The following is a 19,877-nucleotide window of genomic DNA, read 5'->3' as shown; positions in this document are numbered from 1 at the left end:
GAAAAAAAAACACATTTTCTTTTGCCTTTTAGCTCCTGCCATCCCCGCTGGATTTTGCCAGATTTGCACTTTTACCCCCTTCTTTTTTTTTTTTTTTTGCTGAGCGTCTATGTTTCGCTCAACCCTGTTTCAGCTAATTCAACGGGAGCGTCAGTCGGGCAGGGACTCGGCAGCCGGCGAGGCGGGAGATGGAGGAGGGGGGGGGGCGGTGCTGTGCTATCATATAAATTAAAATTGCAGAGGTTTAAAAAATAAATAAATACAGCCCCGGGGAAAACGCTGTCTGGTGTTATTCCGAGTCGCCTCTGATTCTGTCCACGTTCTCACATTAAGTGTGATCCCTTAACGGGAAGAGCTGTCAATCACAGCACCGTTGTTTTTAAGTTTGTTAGGTAATACCGGCCGCGGAAGTGAAGTCATGCATCGAGTCGTCCATTCGTTTATTTGTCGCTCATCCTGCACCCGGGGTCGTGGGGTTCAACCCGGATCGGTCGCAAGTTGATCCCGGGACAGTTCATCCTCTCATTCACGTCATACGGAGACATGCAGCCAATCACACGTCACACAGATCCATACAACTATTCACTCTCTTGTTAACAAGTCATGAACACAAACAGCCATTCACTCGTCATTTAGACGTACAATCATTCACTCTCTCACTCGTCTTAGACATTCATCCATCCACTCTTTCATTCACCCGTCATAAAGGCGAAGCATTCACTCGTCATATAGAAATACAAGTATTCACTCTCTTGTTTACACGTCATATAAAAACACACAGCCGTTCATTCTGTCGTTCCCCCATCATGTATAGATGTGCATCCATTCACCCTCTCATTTCCACCGTCATTTCCGGACGATAAGCCGCGACTTTTTTCAACGATGTGGCTAATTTTTGGACTTCTTTTGGGTGGGGGACGCTAACGAGCTTCACGCCGCTAAAACGTTTATCCTCGTCACATCGGATTGATGAAATAACCGGGAAATTCTGTTCAATTCCGACACCGAAGAAGACGACTTTGACGGTTTTAGCGCGCGGGAGGAAGCCCGAGATAGCGATCGGCTAGCCGGCTAGCAGGTGCGGCTTATAATGAGGTGCGCCCAATAGTCCAGAAATTACGGTATTCACTGCCGTATCGAGACATGCAACCCCTCGCTGTCATTCAGACTTCATGCAGAGACGTTCTCCCTCGCATGTTTTTGAAGCGTGGGAAGCGCTAACCGCTGCGCCGTCGCGCGCAGAAGGTGTGACCGCCTTTATTTTCCCCAGGCGCGTCGGTCGGCGAGGCCCTTCTACCCTCCAAGATGGTGGCCTTGTCGCTGAAGATCTGCGTGCGCCAGTGCAACGTGGTGAAGACCATGCAGTTCGAGCCGTCCACGCCGGTGTACGACGCCTGCAGGATCATCAGGGAGAGAGTCCCGGAAGCCCAGTCGGGTCAAGGTGAACGCTCGCCGGAGGGGAGAAACAAAAAAAAAAGAAAAGGTCATATTTCGTTTTTCACATTTGCACTCGCCGCTTCTCCTCCCGCTCGCAGCCTCGGATTACGGCCTCTTCCTGTCCGACGACGATCCCAGGAAGGGAATCTGGCTGGAGTCTGGGAGAACCCTGGATTACTACATGCTGCGGAACGGAGTAAGATTAAGTCATACGGTCCGGGGCGGAGAGCTGTCGCCGTCACTTATCGTCCCTTAAAGTGATTTACGTTTTGGAGGCGACCTGAGATATTTATGCCTCCCTTCACGCCGGCAGCAGCCGCATTCTGCTGTCGGGAGCCATTTGTTTCGCCGGCGTCACCGCTCCCCGTCTTTTTTTTTTTTGTCTGGCAGGACGTTTTGGAGTACAAGAAGAAACAAAGGCCGCAGAAGATCAAAATGCTGGACGGCGCGGTGAAGACCATCATGGTGGACGACTCCAAGACGGTCGGGGAGCTGCTGGTCACCATATGCAGCAGAATAGGTGGGTGAGATTCTCCCATCACATCCGGGGGTTTGAATTATTTATCCCGCCATTTATTTTTAGCCCGTTCCACTCCACCTCGCTCCGCGTCGCATGGCGGTGGGGGGCGTTAGCGCGCGCCGTCACGTTAGCCCGGCGCCGTTTCCCCCAGAACTATCCGGGGGGGGGGGAGGGGGGTTCCCCAAGCGATGTCATATTTCAATTATAACAGGTTGCCATCAAACTCAATTGGGTGAAGAGAGGAGGAATGTGTGTCTGGCAGACGGCTTTATCGGAGAGCGTTTTGTTTAGAGAAGATCTTTCTGCTTGGCTTCTCCTTCTCATTGACTCCCATTTCGGCGCGCTGGCGCCGCACCAGCTTCCCTTTATGTCTTTCTCAACGCGCGGAGAGAGAAGGCGACGTTGGGAAAAAATGACTTTTCTCATCTAAAGCCTCGTCCGTCTTTTCAGGAATCACCAACTACGAGGAGTACTCCCTCATCCAGGAGGTGGCGGAGGACAAGAAGGAGGAAGGGACGGGAACCATGAAGAAGGACCGGACGCTGCTGCTGCGCGACGAGAGGAAGATGGAGAAGCTGAAAGCCAAGCTCCACACGGACGATGATCGTAAGGCGCCTCTGGAGTTTCGCCCACCGCTTTGACAAATCCACACTTTCGGGACCCGATGGATTTCCATCTCTGATGGCTTCCCCCGCTAGTCCATGAATTGTGTGTGTGTGTGTGTGTGTGTGTGTGTGTGTGCGCACTGGACAGTAAACTGGCTGGACCACAGCAGGACGTTTCGGGAGCAGGGGGTGGAGGAGAGCGAGACCCTGCTGCTCAGACGCAAGTTTTTCTACTCGGACCAGAACGTGGACTCGCGAGATCCCGTCCAGCTCAACCTGCTCTACGTCCAGGTGAGTCCAGAACAGAGCAGATCCACCTCGGTGTTTCTGTTTGTTTTGGTAAATAAAGGGGAGATGGAGAAGACGAAGAGGTGAAGAAACGTGCAAGAAGGTCGGAAGTGGTGGAGAAAGAGGATCGGCAGGAATGGAAGGAAGAAGGTGGCGGAGAAGTTGGAGGCCAAGATGTGAAGGTTCTCCATGGAGTTCATCGGAGGGACGGCGCATGATGTTTAGAGGGTCTGGAGATCAAGTCAGACCCAGATGGTTTGGACGTGGACAGAGAAAGGAGAGTGAAGATCGGAACTGCCGGGTCGGAGGTTCTGGAGGAAGACCAGGGAGGAGATCCATGGATGGATGGAAAGAGGACGTGGAGTTGGTTGGGATGAGAGAGGAGCTCGCAGAGGAGAAGGTTAGATCGTGGCAGATGACCAGAAGACAAGAGGCAGATCTGGAGGTGGCAGAGATGAAGATATGAGGTTCTCTTGGGGAGCAACCAGGATGGAGAGGATCAGGAAGGAGTCTATCAGAGGGACGACACATGGTAGATGTTCTGGAGAAGGTCAGAGATGTTTGGGTGATGGACGGACCAGGGAGAGAGTATATTGGTAGGCGGATGCTGGAATGGAGGTCTGCGTCAGACCCGCGCATTTGGCTTTTTTATCCGGCCGCCAAACTATTCTTTTTGAATATTTTAATAAGTATTTTCAATCTATATTGAATTTAGAAACTCCTTGTTTTTTCCTTTGGTTTAATTTAGTATGGATGATTCCGTACCAAATAATACCTATACATTGTGCATGATTTTAAAGTTGAAATAAAATGCCAAAAAATGTAAATATTTAAATTGCGATTTTCACTCGGTTCAATTTACTCGATACCAGATTGGCTCGCGCATAAAAATAAAATATGAAATGTGGCCCGTCGGACAAAGCGAGAGAGGAAATGAAGGTAGTTGGTGTGAGAGAGGAGGATCCAGAGGATGAAGAAGAAGAAGAAGAAGAAGAAGCTAGTTCCAGTTAGCACGCTAGGTCTAAAGATCACTTTGTTTGTCAGAAGTGATGTTTCCAGACGTATTACTCGACGTCTTCAAGTGTGACAGATACGACGTCCAAGCAGAAGCTGAAAACAAGCGAGTGGTAGGTTTAGTAAGTTCAGCGCAGGTCCTTCGGCGTCGTCCCTGTCCGAGGAACAACGGCAAACAGGCGTTCAGGTAAGACAGGACGGAAGGGATGTGCGATTTGCAGTTCTTTGTGAAGACGCTCCTTGACCCCATGTGAGGTGACTAGTGAGCACACTGACTCCACCATGATCCCCGCGCTCGTAATCCAGAATCTGGGAAAGTGTAATCTGATGTGAATTTGGCACCGGTTGACCCTCTCAGACAGAAACGCGCCGCCCGAGAGGCCGTTCGCCGTCTCGGCCCGCGAAATCTAATTCGCGCATACCGAATTTACCGCCACTTCAGCTCCTCTGAGCCCTCGGACGAAAAAAAGAATAACGAAATGAATAAAACGGCCTCTCCCCGGCGCCACGCTCAGCCGGTCTGCATGGGGAAAATGTCCGCTAGCGTCCCGCGGTGCTGATGCTGCTGTTTCTCAGTCGAGTTTAGCGTTGCCGTTATTCCCGCCGCCGTTCCCGTCGCCTCTGCGATCTCTGCGATGCCCTTGAGCCGTGACTCCCCAGGGAGGGAGGGAGGCGCTCTCCTTTCCACTTGCCATTTATCTTGCCTGAGATGATTGTTTTTTCCAGTCCGCCGGGTCAAACCACATGTCCGAAAAAAAAAACGTACGGCTTCTTTATGGAGTTCCGGAGTGTCGGCCCGTTTGTCCGGCGCCCAAATGTAAGCCCGTCTGTCCGTCCATTGGCGGTATTTCTTGACGGCATCGGCTCTCACAATGGTTGCCCTCAAAGGGTCACATGGAACGCTAACAGTATAAATAGAACTAAAAGTAACGTAATATAATTTGTAACTATTCCCTAATGTTAAATAACTCGTTCCAATCCAAAATGTCACATATGCATTCCCATCGTCCTTGAAACAGCCCTCCATCTGCATCAACTTTTCTCTTCCTGGACATTTAGGGATATTTCTCAATTCCACTTGTTGAAAATGTCGTGGACTCGCTTCGATTTAACGGAGCAAACATGATCGCCATGAATTATGGGAAATTGTGCGTTTGACTTTATTGTTTTATTATATATTTTATATATCATTTTTAGTACTTTATTATTATCATTTTGACTTTATTATTTTATATATATAAATATATATATTTTATATATTATTTCTATTTTATTATTATTATTTTGACTTTATTATTTTCTGTATATATTTTATATGTTATTTTTAATATTTTATTGTTATTATTTTGACTTTATTATTTTATATATATATTTCATTGTTATTTAGAATTTATTATTTTATTATTTTATATATATATATATATATATATATATATATATATACAATATTATTTTTATTATTTTATTGTTATTATTATTTTGACTTTATTACTTTATTATTTTATATATCTATATATTATGTATCATTTACATTATTATTATTTTGACATTATTTTATTATTATATATATATATATTATATATTATTTTTATTATTTTATTATTATTATTTTGACTATTGTTTCTATTGATCAGACCTTTTAAGACGTTCCCACGGGCCACCTCAGATGACGTTGCGGGCCACATTTGGCCCGCGGGCCTTGAGTTTGACACGTGTTCCTCAGCGCCTCCAGATGTTTGACATCTTCTGTGTCGCCGTCGCTAATCTTCCTCTGATCACAGGTGTGCCGCCTCCCTCCTTCCAGATTGTAGACAAACTGCTCTACTTCCTGGATGTATCGCGAGGGGACTTCCGTCCTCGCTGTCTTTGTCAGACGCCGTTTTAGCATTAAAGCTAAAACGTGCTTTGACGTAGCTTTACTTGTTTAGTTTGGACCGGGTCTCCCTGATGGAACGACTGTCCCGGCTGTCATCGGGATGTTTTTTTATTATTTTTAGTTTGTTCAGTGTTACATTTGAAGATCGTGGCGATCTTGTAACATCTAAATAAAACATGTTAAAATATTTTCGACGACAGCGTGCAGAGACAGAACGGCATTTTTAGTTTGTTTCCGGTCGATCGTTTCAGTTTGACTTTTTTGTCATCAATACAAGAAGGACTCAAATAGACGTTGAGTATTTTGCTTAAAAGTAACCTGCAACCCAATGTCTTTTTTTCGGAGTTTAAACTTGCATGAGGAAATATCATTTCGTTTTCTCTGCGGTTGATTGATTTAAGTATCATTGCGACACATATTCTGTTTATGCGTAGCATAAAGGCAAGAAAAACAACTTTATAGGGCGTGTTAATTCATTTTACATTTCAGAAAGGGTCGCGTGGCTGCCGGTGTTTTCTTTACCGTGGAGAAACGGCTCCTCTTTGAGTGTCGAAGGTGGCCGACCTCTGGTCTAACGTTATCGGTGAAGCAAATTCTGACGTGCGCCATTTGTTCCCATGTGCTTCAACAAAGCGCCGGCGCCGGTCGGAGAAGGTTTCCCTTCTTTGGCGTCGGAACGAGCGCCGCCTGAGACCGGTGGGTCGGTCCGCCGCTCCATAACGGGCGCGCTTGACAAAGTGACCTTAAAACAAGTCGTAATCGCCGCAGCTGCTAATTTTGCAGAAAAGCAAGAATCGGCGCCGTCGTCGGTTCAGATCCTTTCCTACTTTCGTTCTCTCTGAGTTTGAAAGGGGAGGCGGCGGGGTTAGCGGGGTTAGCGGGGTTAGCGTAGCACGAGTCAGGGGCGCTCTCTGTGCACCCACGCCTGGAAACCCATAACAAACGACAATCAGATGGAAAATCCAGGGTGTGAGCGAGCGAGCGGGGAGACTTCTTGCAATGAGAGCGGCGTTTGAGGACCGAACCTCCTTCCCTGCAGCGCCGCTCTATTTTCCTGACCCCCGCGTTCCTTCCTTCCCGGTTCATCCGTGTCCACGCCCTCCTCCGTCTCCCACACACTCTGACATAATCGTGCGCGTCCACACCCTCTTCACCCGAGCGGTATCATGCGCCGCTCACAACACGGACTCATGTTTCCTTTCACAATAACACCCCCTCTCACACACACACACACACACTTTTTTTTTTTCTCCCTCCCACAAGCCCTTCCCCGTCCATCCCCCCCCCCCCTTTCTGTGTGACACACACTCGGCTTGTTGCACAGGCAGATCACAGAGGCTCCTCACATGGCGGCCGCTCTAATTTGTCCCCGTGTTAAAAGGCCAAGCAGCGCCAGAAGAGAAGCTGTTTCCTGGAGTGGAACTCACCCCGGGCCTCCCACTCCACAGACGCTTCTTTCTCTTCCTCTTTTTGTTTTTTATTCCTCGCTGCTATTTTCAAAATGCATAATGCTCACCGTGTCCTCCCTCCCCGCCTAAAAAAAAAAAAAATCGCCCCCAAAAACGCTGGCGTTCGGCGGCCGATGAGGTTACTGCTTACGCATCTTTTGGACGCCGCGCGCAGGGGAGCCTGCGGTGAGCTCAGATGTTTGAAGCTTCCATGATCCCTTGCCAAGCAAACCCCAGCCCCCAACCTGACACACACACACACACACACACACATTACACCACATATTAGAGGCTCTGCCAGTAAGACTAATCTCTTTTACTACTCCGCCACTCCCTCCCTGTCATGTATTTCAGCTCAGGACCGGATAAACCCGCTAACGGCCGTAGCATCGCGCCGCGTGCACTTGTGCTTTAGCCGAGCCGGGCGCCGCGTCGCCGCCTTTCGACACTCGTCGCAAAGAATCCGTTTAGCGGAGAACGCGTCTTCCCAAAACTAGAGCATCGGGATTCGAGGTGTTCCCGATATTTCCCCGAGCGCACGTTTTTCCCATTTCAGGTCTTTCGGTCGCTAACCGGCGAACGCTAGCGGTTTTGCCACCCGGGTCGCTCGACTTCTCCCACACGTTTGTTTGTGGGCGACGGCTTTAAACACAGGCTGCCGTGATTGTGGGGGATTTTACATTTTATTTATTCTGTCGGCGGGCTCTCTTTCATGCCGGGGAACCAGGACCGGAATTCCAGATGTGAGCGGAGACCGCCACGCAAATTCTGCTGAGATGTAACTGTCACATTCAATCTTGCTTTAATTTTGCTTTGCTTTTTAATTAGTCTTAAAGGTAAGATTGTGAATCGAATGGTATTTACATTTTTACTGTTTCTCTAACATGAGGAAAAGAATACTGGAATACCCAAATAGCGTCATCCACCGATGCTGCCGTTGTAATTATGATGATGTCAGATCAGATCAAAATACCAAAATTGGCGAGACCGTCGACCAATCAGGGCGAGTGTGCTATTCAAATCCCCGATGGACCGACCAATCCGGTTGCTGCCGGCATCCTTTTTGAAAGTTGGTAACACGTTACGTGTTTGTTTTTTTTTTTTTTTAGCTCTTTTCCCGTCCCTTTTTTGCGTGTCATTTTTTTTTTAACAATCTAACCTTCTCAGCCGTCAACAGGCGTCGTTCCACTTTCCGCTCGACCCCGCCTTCCATTTTACCGCAGTAGCATCATGCTATCTTGCATCATATTCCCTTTTTTCTTGAGCGAAACATGTTCAGCTCCGCATCCGCCCTCTCACAGCCGGCGCTGATCCCAAAACGGCGTCTCCCGTCTCTCCCGTCATCTGGCTCCCCTTTTGAAAGCCGCCTCGCGAGGAGCCGCGCACCAGCGTGAACGGCGTGCGCGATGCGGCTAATTTTAGAGTCTCTGAGCCCACGTACCTCCGCTGCGAGACTTGATCGTGAGCGGAGGAGATTGTTGTCCTCATTACGGCGGCGAGCGCGCCACTCGGCTTTGTCGCTGATGTAACCAGACATAAGAATGAGTCAAGTCGGCGCGGCGGCGTGCGCGGATAAGCTAATGCTAAAAGCCCCGATGGGCCGCGACCCTCGGCCTTCGGAACCGTCGGTTTTGACGGACGTTTGAAAAGATAACAAGGGCTCCGCCGTCCCCGCCTGCTTTTGCAAGTTGACGACCTAACAGGAAGCGGGGCGGCGGCGACGCCTCGGCTTTGCGGGAATCCGGCGACGTGACGGACGTGGGTGCGAGGTAAACCGCGATACAGCCGAGATTATCACCCGGCTGCTCAATCACGCCGGGAAAGAACGACTCCCGTGGGAAAATCAAGGCAAAGCGCTGAGCTCGCACTCAGGGGCGCTTTTTATTAGTTAGCTAGATAAACGAAACGCCCCGTTATTGCAAATAGTTCCTGCCAATCGATCGACGGGCGTGCGGTAATTCCTTCGGGATATTCACCTGACGGGATTTCTACTGCTTCTTCCTCCTCCAGGCCCGGGACGACATACTGAACGGCTCCCACCCCGTCTCCTTCGACAAGGGCTGCGAGTTCGCCGGGATCCAGGCTCAGATCCAGTTCGGAGCCCACGTGGAGCACAAACACAAGCCCGGCTTTCTGGAGTAAGACTCACGTTTATTTATTTGTTTGCGCTTCCGCCTCGCAATCAAAAAAGTCCCACGGCGGGCATCTCTGCACGTTCTCCACGGGGTTCCTCTGGGTTCTACGGGTTCCTCACAAAGTCCAAAAACATGCAGGAGATCTAAATCAGATGTGTGAATGACTGGATGCCAATTTTTGTTGTTTTTTTTCCGCAGCTGCTCCTTGGCGCTCCTGTCGCATTAAAAATCAAACCATGTCGTCCTCGTTGGTCGTTCTCTGCGACAAATGATTTATTTTTTTGCACCGCGGGGTCTCACAGTAACGCCTTTTCAATGCTCGATCGCCCCGATCTCACTTTTATTTCCACTCATTTAATGCCTGTTACATGTTGTCCGTTCAGCAACCAAAGAAAATTCCTCTTTGTTGCAAAATGACTTGGCGAATAAAGTAATCCTGATGTGTGAAGGTACGGCAGGAGTGACAAGAAAGTTGACTTTGAATACCATCATTTCCAGACTACAAGACGCTACTTTTTCCACATGCGTTGAACACGGCGGCTTAAACGACGATGCGGCTAATTTATGTATTTTTTTAGGCACCAAAATATTTAGCCTGGTCACATCGGACGTGTGAAACGAGCGTGAAATTCCGAGGCCGTTCGATTCCGACGGAGAAAAAGACGACTTGAAGGGCTTTAGCTTGCAGGAGGAAGAAGGAGATGGAGGTCGGCTGGAGGAGGACGAAGAAAATGGATGGGCTTTTCCTTGTCTTATTTATTATTCATCTTTTTCACCAACAATGTTACAGCCACTGTTTGGAAAAAAAAAGCATTTCCGGTACGAACTCGTGGACGTTGCCGGTATGGATTAAATTAAAAGTGTAAACATCTCATGTTACAGCGTGGACTCCTGCAGCTTATAGACCAGAAACACAGATTTATTTAGTTACTTTTAGCCGGTGCGGCTCGTATTCAGGTTTACTCAATAGTCTGGAAATGACGGCAGTTGTTATTTCTATAATTCATGAATGGAAGTGAATGGCTTTATGTCTCTGACGTGTGAATGCAGGTGAATAGTTGTGTGTCTCTTCATGAGAAAATGATTTTATGTCCGTCGATGATGTGAATAGATTTATGTCTCATATCTTCTAGAATAAGAACAACTTTATTTATCAACAATTTCCTTCGGGATAAATAAAGTTGTTGTTATTCTTATTCTTTTCCTGTGGGTTTTTCCCCTCAGGGGTCGCCACAGCAAATCCACCTTCTCCATCAAACCCTTCTCTCTGGATCCTCCTCTCCTCTACCTTCATATCTTCTCTCACCACGTCCATAAATCTTCCTCTGGTCTTCCTCTTGACCTCCATTTCCAGCATCCGTCTCCCGATATATTGACTCTCCCTCCTCTGTCCATGACCCAACCATCTCTGACCTTCTCTCCTCTGATGGACTCATTCCTGATCCTCTCCATCCTGGTCACTCCCAAAGAGAACCTCAACATCTTCATCTCTGCAACCTCTAGTTCTGCCTGCTGTCTTTTGGTCATTGGAACAGTTTCTAGTCCAAACATCATCGCTGGTCTCACCACTGTCTTGTACACCTTTCCTTTTATTCTGGCTGAAAGTCTTCTATCTCTTGGTACCCCTGACACTTTTCTCCACCCATTCCAACCTGCTTGGACCGTCTCTTCACCTCTTTTCCACACTCTCCTACGCTCTGGACTGTTGACCCCAAGTACCTGAAATCCTCCAGCTTCTTGATCTCCACTCCCTGTAGCCTCACCGTTCCACCCGAGTTCCTCTCATTCACACACATATATTCTGTCTTGCTGCGACTAACTTCCATTCCTCTCCTTTCCAGAGCATACCTCCACCTCTCTAGATGTTCCTCTACCTGTTGTCTGCTCTCACTACAGATCACAATGTCATCTGCAAACATCATGGTCCATGGGGATTCCTGTCTCACCTCATCTGTCAGCCTGTCCATCACCATTGCGAACAAGAAGGGGCTCAGAGCTGATCCCTGATGGAGTCCCACCTCCACCTTGAACTTCTCTGTTACCCCTACAGTGCACTGCACCACTGTCTCACAGCGAGCATACATGTCCTGCACCAGTCTAACATACATCTCTGCCACTCCAGACTTCCTCATACAATACCAGAGCTCGCTGGTCTCACCAGGGAATATTTCCCTGCGACTCTGAGTTCAGGATAAGTGGTGTAGATAACGAAGGGATGAACCTGCGGTCCAAAGCGACCCTCCCCCTCGCGCTCGCTCCGGTCGGACCGGCGAGGCCGCGGAAAGCCGCCGGTCTGCGTCTCTGATTCATTTCTGGGCCGTCGCCTCAGGGATTTCATCCTCCGGAAAAAAAAAAAAAACTCGGGGATGGAGAGTCGGCGGAGGGGGGGGGTGATGTCAGCTGTTCCAACTGCTCTCTGATCTGTCGGCGGTCGGGGCGGCGAGGGGGGGGGGTGAGGGATGACCTCATACGCCCAGGTATGGAAACAGACCAGGAAAGGCCTGCGGCCCAACCAGTAACTATGTCAACTGTCATTTATCTCCGCAGCCTGAAGGAGTTCCTACCCAAAGAGTACGTGAAGCAGAGGGGATCGGAGAAGAAAATATTCCAGGTATGTGTGGAGTCGTCCAAATATTAAAAAAAGCGAGGCGGGTCTTTAAACGGCGGCCGCTGCGGCGCAGGACCACAAGAACTGCGGGGAGATGACGGAGATCGAAGCCAAGGTGAAGTACGTGAAGCTGGCCCGCTCCCTGCAGACGTACGGGGTGTCCTTCTTCCTGGTGAAGGTAAGGTCTGCGAGGCCGGGGGAGTGTGTGTGTGTGTGTGTGTGTCACTTTGCAGGTTGCATGAAACACCATGCAGCATCACAACACACACACAGGAAGCCAGGAAGCACTTCACCTGACAGCTGATTCTGCTGAGATTGGTCACTTTGATCGACATTTTGCAATCTATCATGTGTGTGTCTGCGTTTATTGAGTGTGTGCGTGTGTGTGTGTGTGTGTGTGTGTGTCAAGGCAATGCCATTCACTGTATAATACCAACATTGACTAACCCCCAACCGTATCGTGAGTTAGATAAGATGAACTTTATTGAAATTCTGTTGTCTCAGCAGCGTTACAGTTATAGTGTCAATAAATAAGAATATAGATATAAATAGAGAGACAATTAGAAAATAGCCAAAGAACATCCACAAATAAAAAGACAGCAGAGAGAACAGCGGCGAGGATAAGAACGGACGACAGAATAAGAAAAAAAAAAAAAAAGGGAAAAAAAAAGCGAAGCGAAACTAAACGACAACATAAACAGCGACAACAGCAATGACCAGATTGAAATAAACAAACAAAAACAGCCAGGATGCGAGCGGGCTAGCGAGGCGGCGGTAGCGTGTTCTCCGGTCCGATGGCGTCGGTTCAGTTCTGCACCGGGTCGGGATGAAGCGAGGCCGGATGAGCCGTCCATCGGCCGCAACTCGTCCGGCCGTCCCGCCTTTCGCCGAGGAAATGCATCGATGGAGGTTTCAGGGCTCCGTTAAATAATTCACGCCGGCTGCTTTTTAGCGCTGACAGAGGGCAAGAAGCAAAGAGCCACATTTGAGGATGTGAATCCCAGGGGTTTAGTGTTACCCTTCCAGTTTCAAGTCCTCACACACGTGTGGATATATGTGTGTGTGTGTGTGCGGTTGTGCATTGCGATGCGCACAATGTAACCCCCTGCAACCCCTATTACTGAGATTGTTTTTGCACAAGCAGATGCAAGGTTAAAGCGTGCGGCGTGCACGGCGGCCCGCTACCACACTCCAGATAAGAAACCTCCGACTTCCTGTTTGGATGGATATTGGTGGTCGTGGCGTTCAGCTGACATCACCCGCAAAACAATGAGGTTTAAAAAACCTCCCCGAGGCCGAGATAATATTATCTGTCCTTGTCTTGAAGTGCCTCGGACCTCGGAAACGTTCGGCCATTTTTTTTTTTTTTTTTTTGTCCGTTCTCAGGGTCTCTGTTCGGACCCTTATGAGAAAAACAGGAGACAATAGTCCAGACATGAAAGGGAACCTATTTTCAACTTTCAAGCCGTAATAGATTATCAGCGGGCGGAGGAGCGCTCCGGCTCAACTCCCGTCGGTTCGTCCGCATCTCTAGAATTCTTGTCGAAATCTTCTCGTCTCGGAGACCGGACTTGAATTTCCCAAGTTGAAGACGTTTCACCCCTCGTCCGAGAGGCTCTTCAGTTCTAATGACCTGTAGGGAGTTCCAGAATATAACCATAATCGGGAATTCAGAAACTACTAGACCCAGGATGAAGAGCAGGAGGAAAACGACAACAACAACAACAAACAAAAGAATATCATCATACCGTATGTCGCCGGTGTTTTGGAGAAACTCCGAGAGGTGTTCAACGTACCGTATACTGATATATTACAAACCCCACGACACCCTGAGACAGAAACCGGTGCACGCCGAGGACAAACCATCCAGGCACGAGATGGAGAATGTGGTGTCTGCTGGCACCTGCACTGAGGATCGTGATGACGTCCACATTGGAGAAACCCAACGACCTCCGCGCCAACAGATGGTCCAACACAGGAGAGCCAGCGCTTCAGGACAGGACTGGGCGGTCCACCTCCACCTGAAGGACGAGGGCGGTTCGTTTGAAGACGGCGATGTCCGTATTCTGGCCGGAGAAGACAGATGGTCTGAGAGAGGAGTCGAAGAAGCCGTCTTTGTCAAAACAGAAAAACCATCTCTGAAGAGAGGAGGGGCCTCAGACAACACCTTTCACAAACGTGCGACGCCGTTCAGGATCAGTACTAAGATGGACCAGGACCTTTTGCACCCTCCAAACAACCAGGAAAGATCTACCACCGGAAGCAGCCCCAGAAACAGCTACATGAGCCTGAGTTCCAAACGCTTGCTTTCTTTTGTTTAGCTTTACCTTTTCACATCCCAATCAAGGTAATCCCAAAAAGTTGCTCTTTTGTTCCACTAGCAGAACAACCCCCTTACACTCCTGCACATCCACTCTTCCACTTGCACAACAACATAGGTCATTAGAGCTGAGGAAGCTTCCAGAATGAGGGGTGAACCGTGAAGAAATTCAAGTCCAGTCGCCACGACGAGAAGATTTGTCCCTGAAAACGCATATCCTTTTTTTTTCCCCCCCTGAAACCGCCAGGAAAAGATGAAGGGTAAGAACAAGCTGGTGCCGCGGCTGCTGGGGATCACCAAGGAGTCGGTGATGCGGGTGGACGAGAAGACCAAGGACGTGGTCCAGGAGTGGCCCCTGACGACGGTCAAAAGATGGGCGGCTTCGCCCAAGAGCTTCACCCTGGTAGGGTTTCCCCTCTTTCCCCCCACAGCCGTCAGTCGCGACAAACTTTAAATGTATTATTTATCCGACGCCTTCTTCACCGATCTCAACCGGCCGACGTCGAAACGCGAGTCCGACTCTGCCGGCGGCTCAATCGGACTTTTCTGTCAGCGACTGTGAAATTACAGCGCGCTCTTCTGTCTCCTCCGACGCCTTACCAAAGGATTTCGGCGAGTATCAGGAGAGCTACTACTCAGTCCAAACTACAGAGGGAGAGCAGATATCCCAGCTTATCGCCGGCTACATCGACATAATTCTCAAGAAGGCAAGTACCAGGGAGGGCTCCGGGCTGAATTAACGCAACGGGGGTCTAAATCTCCCACGTCGCCGTTCGACGCTCCTCTCGCCCGCAGAAGCAGAGCAAGGATCGATTCGGCCTGGACGGCGACGAGGAATCCACCATGCTGGAGGAATCCGTTTCCCCGAAGAAGTAAGCGGTATCTCCTGCTGCATGTGCGAGGTTCACGGTTCACGTCGACGCTGTTGAACCGTGCTAAGCTACGCCGCTACGCAGCGTTCATTCATCTGTACCATCTGTCCGGCGGTCAGGGTCGCACGAGGGAAGGTAAGTATGTCAACAGTTATTAGGCGAGGAGAAGGTCCACCCCTGGTGTGCCCCGATGAACCTGGTGGAACGGTGAGGCTACAAGGACAGGAGGTCAAGAAGTTGGAGGATTTCAAGGGTTCAACAGGAGGGTGTGGAAAAGAAGGAAAGAAGCAGCTTCAAGTAGGTTGGAATGGGTGGAGGAAAGTGTCAGGGGTACAAAGAGATAGAAGAAGATCAGCCAGAAGGAAAGGGAAGCTGGAGGAGACACTGGTGAGATGATCTACAAACACTGACAATGACCAAAAGTCAGGAGGCAGAGCTGGAGGTGGCAGAGATGAAGATGCTGAGGTTCTCTTTGGAAGTGACCAGGATGGAGAGGATCAGGAATGAGTCCATCAGAGTTGGATGTTTTGGAGAGAAGGTCAGAGATGGTTGGGTCATGGACAGAGGAGGGAGAGAATATATTGGTGATGCTGGAATTGGTGGTCTAGACGAAGACCAGGGAGAAGATGGATGGACGTCATGAGAGAGGATATGAAGGTAGTTGGTGTGAGAGAGGAGGATCCAGAGTTTTTTTCATTTGTAACAGTAAAGATTTAAAGTGCATCAATTTGGCTGAAATGCAAAAAAAAAAAAATTAACTCTTTTTTTTTTTAAACCATAAACATTATTTGACTGACTGAACCATTTGATATTGAAAAATAAATAAAAAATAAATAAATTACATGAAATCAATGAATTCAAATTGATCAGCACAACACTTTAACCTACAAAGCAATGCTGATTTTTTTTTTTTTTTTAATCACAATGAGGAAGTGAAGACTAATGGCAACCGTGAGCACGTTTTGCAGCGCACGGCTTTTCCAAGCAGGGTTTGAAGCGTGATTCTGCAGCTCTCAGCTCACAGTAAACACACCGGTCTCTCCTGGTCTCCCAGCGTAGCCACGCCGAAGCTAAGCGCTACGTACGCTTCGTCACACTTCCTCGTCTTAGCTTTCCTTTCTTATCGTCCCTGATAAATATTTTCCATGGTGTCTCTTGAGGGTCTGTTCACTGCACTTCATATTTCCTGCTCTGTGCTTTGTGTGTGTGTGCACACACTCGCTGCACAAAAACAAAACAAAGAAGCAAACACCATAGCGCTAATGCTAAACCACAAGCATGTTCCCCCCCTGGCATCGCACCACTATTTTAGGAGCAACCGTCTAAAGTCAAAAGACCATTCACACTTTTATTCACATGTCTTGTAGAGGCACTTTGCATTTCCAAAAAGGACTTTATGCCGGCTTACGCTCAGATACCGGTGCCGGCAGAGGGATTCAGAGATTCAAGACTTTTATTGTTGTTACACAGAGTGCGACGAAATTTCAGCGCACTAAAAAACAGACACAAACAACCTTAAAAGGCAGGACCACACATAACAACACAACAATTGCAGCATGAGATAGATATAAGGCAGAAAAAATATAAATAACATCTAGAACAGGGGTGTCAAAATCACTTTCACCAACCAAATGCAATGTCAAATAAATGTAACTGCTCCTTAATGTTAAATAACTGAATTTATGACTCATTCAAATACAAAATATTACATAAGCACATTTGCATAGATGTAAACAAATATGTTTCCTAGTTGCTCTGTCGCAACATGAATCCTTGTATAAAACCTGCATTACTCCATCAATCAATGATCAAAAGTGAATGTCATAACTAATGTCATCCCACATTAGTTATGACATTCACTTTCTGACACAATTGAGAGCAGCAGAATAACAGAATAAGCTCTTAGATGTCTTCAACCACGATAAAGCTTTGGTGAACACGTTCTGCCGTCAGCGTAGTTTGGCTTTTCATTCTCGGACAATCTGGAAGGCAAACTTTAGCATACTTAGCTCCGTTTTGGACGTAGATTCTTCTCTTTGACAACCGACGCCGCTCCGTAACACGAAAGACGTACTGCTTTTTCTCCTTGAAGAACAAACATGTATTTGCATTCCCATGTGTCTCGAAACAGCCTTCCATCTGCATCAACGTTTAGGGATCATTTGTACGTCTCAGTTCCACTTGTTGAAAATGGCATCGACATGGATTCGCCGCGATCTAATGGCGGGATGACGTCACCTGGCGGGTCACATGATCGGCATGAATTGTGGGAAATGTAGTTTCAGGTGAAAGCACGTGTTTGACTTATTTATTTCAAGACAATCAGACCTTTTCAGACGTTCTGGCGGGCCACATAAAACGGTGCGGCGGGCCACATTCGGCCCGCGGGCCTTGAGTTTGACACGTGATCTAGAAGAATGAATAGATAAATATGTAGAAAGAAAAAAGTGGGGAAAAAAAAGGTGAATTGCACTGTCCTGTAGAGCTGCCATTCGAGGCCATCTGGAGCAACTCGAGGCCAATGACACTTTAGCATGCAGGCAGGAAGAGCCGGGCATCAAACCGCCGCATTTCGGATCGGTCGGACGATCAACTCATTCGTACATCGTATAAAGACATACGACCACTCGCTTCCTCAGGCAGAGGAAAGACAGAGAGGCATGACTGAGACCCAACAACGGTCTGCGGTCCGTCGCACAGAAAGGGGAAATTGGTTTGGACCTGGAAATCAACGGGGGTCTTGGTGAAAGCGGCGCCCGGCGTAACGGGGCGTCACATTCCCGCTGAATCACGTTCTGTTTACCGGCATAAAAGCGTAATTGCCGCCTTTCAAATTAGTCCATAATTAACCAATAGAGTCGGGAGCGTCTGTTGAGCTGGGAAGGAAACAGACATTTTTCACCGGATTTGTATTTTTTTTTTTTTTTTTCCCGTCGTCGCTTACCCGCCACGGGAATAGTTATTAGCTCGGTAATTGGTTTTAATTTTAATTTGTTATTTGCGCGGAATAAATTATACCAAATAGTTGGTCGTGGCAGTAGACTCACGTGGAGGCATCCAGACATCGGACCGCTGACCGTGGTTTAGATGCGTAGCCTTGGAAACGGGGGAAATGCGCCTTAGCTTAGATTATGCCGATCAATTGATCTTTTAATGACACGCGTTGTCCGATTTAGCCCCTTTGTTTCGGGAGCGTAAACACCTTTGTCTCCTTTTCATATCTCGAGGTCACTCGGGAACTCCCTACGACTTCCCTTATTTTTTTTTTTTTTTTCTTTTTACAGGTCCACCATCCTGCAGCAGCAGTTCAACCGGGTGGGCCGCGTGGAGCACGGCTCCGTGGCGCTTCCGGGCATTATCCGCTCGGGGTCGGTCGGCGGCCCTGACACCTTCAACGTGGGCACCATGCCTTCTGCCCAGCAGCAGATCACCACGGGGCAGATGCACAGAGGACACATGCCCCCGCTGGTACGTCCAGGGTAAAATGATACCGAATGATACCGAAGACCTTCTCGAATCTGTCGGTTCTTTCTCGGCACCGTTCTACCCTAGTTTCTGCTGTGTGTGCATCAGGGACGGTACCTGGTACCCTTTCCTTTTTTTTAATACCGCATCTTTGACGTCCACAGACCGGAGACAGAATCGAAGCTGGCGTTTGAAATGAAAAGAAATGAAAGCGTGCTTCATGTTAGCATGGCTAGCGCCTCTCTTGCTTTGTGTGCCAAGAAGCCACAGAGCGACCGGCGGGTCCACCGTCGCTTCCGTGTCGTCCGTTGATGGTGCGTTCAGTGTCGCGTGAAAAAAGAACATCGTTCCAGCGACGCGTTACGATTGACCCCGCCCACATTGAGGAGGTACTAGGACACCATGGAAAACACAAATCTTTTTAGGAGCAAATTTTCATCGGTGTTTACACAGCACAGCGCTGGTAACCTGCACATAAAGTCACAAAGGACGGGACTCTAAAAGTCAATAAAGCAAATCAATATGTCGCCAAATCCATCACCTCTGAGCGCCGGACGAGTCGGGCGCTCGTCCTGTAACTAACCCGACGTAATCGAGCCGAACCGCCGCCGCAAATTGGGCCTCATTCTGACGAGGCGTCTCCTCCCGTGTCTGTCGCCTCCAGAGTCTGGCCCAGCAAGCCTTGATGGGGACCATCAACAGCAGCATGCAGGCGGTGCAGCAGGCCCAGGCCGACCTCGGACACGTGGACAACCTGCCCCCCCTGGGCCACGACCTGGTGCGTGTCCCCTTCCAAGGAGACGCCGCTGTTGGACGGAATCAGCACCGCGGCCGTGCGTCCACCGCACAGCGGCTCGCGTCGCTGTCGCTAATGGACGTCGTCGCATTTAATCCCGCGCGGTTCTTGTAAATAATCAGCCTCCGTAAGTGTGTGTGTGTGACTGCTTTCTCCTCCCGCGACAGGCGTCCAGGGTCTGGGTTCAGAACAAAGTGGACGAGTCCAAACACGAAATCCACTCCCAGGTGGACGCCATCACCGCGGGGACGGCGTCCGTCGTCAACCTCACCGCAGGTCAGGAGGCCGCCGTTTCCGTATCTCCACGTATAGAACAAACTTAGCTGAAGAATTCCCCTTCCAGAGAGAGGATTTGTCTGTTCCCTGTTGCTGTAAAGCTCCGCCCGCTGGCAGTGCCCCTTCCCGCTCCCCGTGGCACCTGGAACAACTCCAGCCATCTACCTGCCAGACTTTTTTTTTTTTTTTTTTTTTGGCGGCAGGGGGTTTAATCTCT

The 19,877-nt window shown here is 48.9% G+C and overlaps 1 protein-coding gene across 7 annotated transcripts in view; it reads left to right on the top strand.

Annotated features, from left to right (window-relative positions):
• The window catches only part of tln2b (talin 2b), an 81,735-nt gene that overhangs the window by 25,783 nt on the left and 36,075 nt on the right, over positions 1 to 19,877 (top strand). For all 7 annotated transcript variants that reach the window (XM_086163148.1, XM_086163146.1, XM_086163147.1 and 4 more), the window contains exons 2-15: positions 1,271 to 1,441; positions 1,536 to 1,633; positions 1,828 to 1,957; positions 2,408 to 2,563; positions 2,711 to 2,853; positions 9,199 to 9,326; positions 11,871 to 11,934; positions 12,005 to 12,109; positions 14,499 to 14,654; positions 14,857 to 14,958; positions 15,047 to 15,123; positions 18,408 to 18,591; positions 19,253 to 19,366; positions 19,552 to 19,660. In XM_086163148.1, the coding sequence (XP_086019274.1) occupies positions 1,306 to 1,441; positions 1,536 to 1,633; positions 1,828 to 1,957; positions 2,408 to 2,563; positions 2,711 to 2,853; positions 9,199 to 9,326; positions 11,871 to 11,934; positions 12,005 to 12,109; positions 14,499 to 14,654; positions 14,857 to 14,958; positions 15,047 to 15,123; positions 18,408 to 18,591; positions 19,253 to 19,366; positions 19,552 to 19,660 (1,702 nt within the window). In that variant the 5' untranslated portion in view covers positions 1,271 to 1,305. The remainder of the gene's footprint in view (positions 1 to 1,270; positions 1,442 to 1,535; positions 1,634 to 1,827; positions 1,958 to 2,407; positions 2,564 to 2,710; positions 2,854 to 9,198; positions 9,327 to 11,870; positions 11,935 to 12,004; positions 12,110 to 14,498; positions 14,655 to 14,856; positions 14,959 to 15,046; positions 15,124 to 18,407; positions 18,592 to 19,252; positions 19,367 to 19,551; positions 19,661 to 19,877) is intronic.

This window comes from Fistularia commersonii, chromosome 17, assembly GCF_037954325.1.
Source record: "Fistularia commersonii isolate RoL2024-O1a breed Wild chromosome 17, RoL_Fcom_v1.0, whole genome shotgun sequence".
NCBI classification, from domain to species: Eukaryota; Metazoa; Chordata; class Actinopteri; order Syngnathiformes; family Fistulariidae; genus Fistularia; species Fistularia commersonii.
This window is presented reverse-complemented; position numbering and strand designations above follow the sequence as displayed.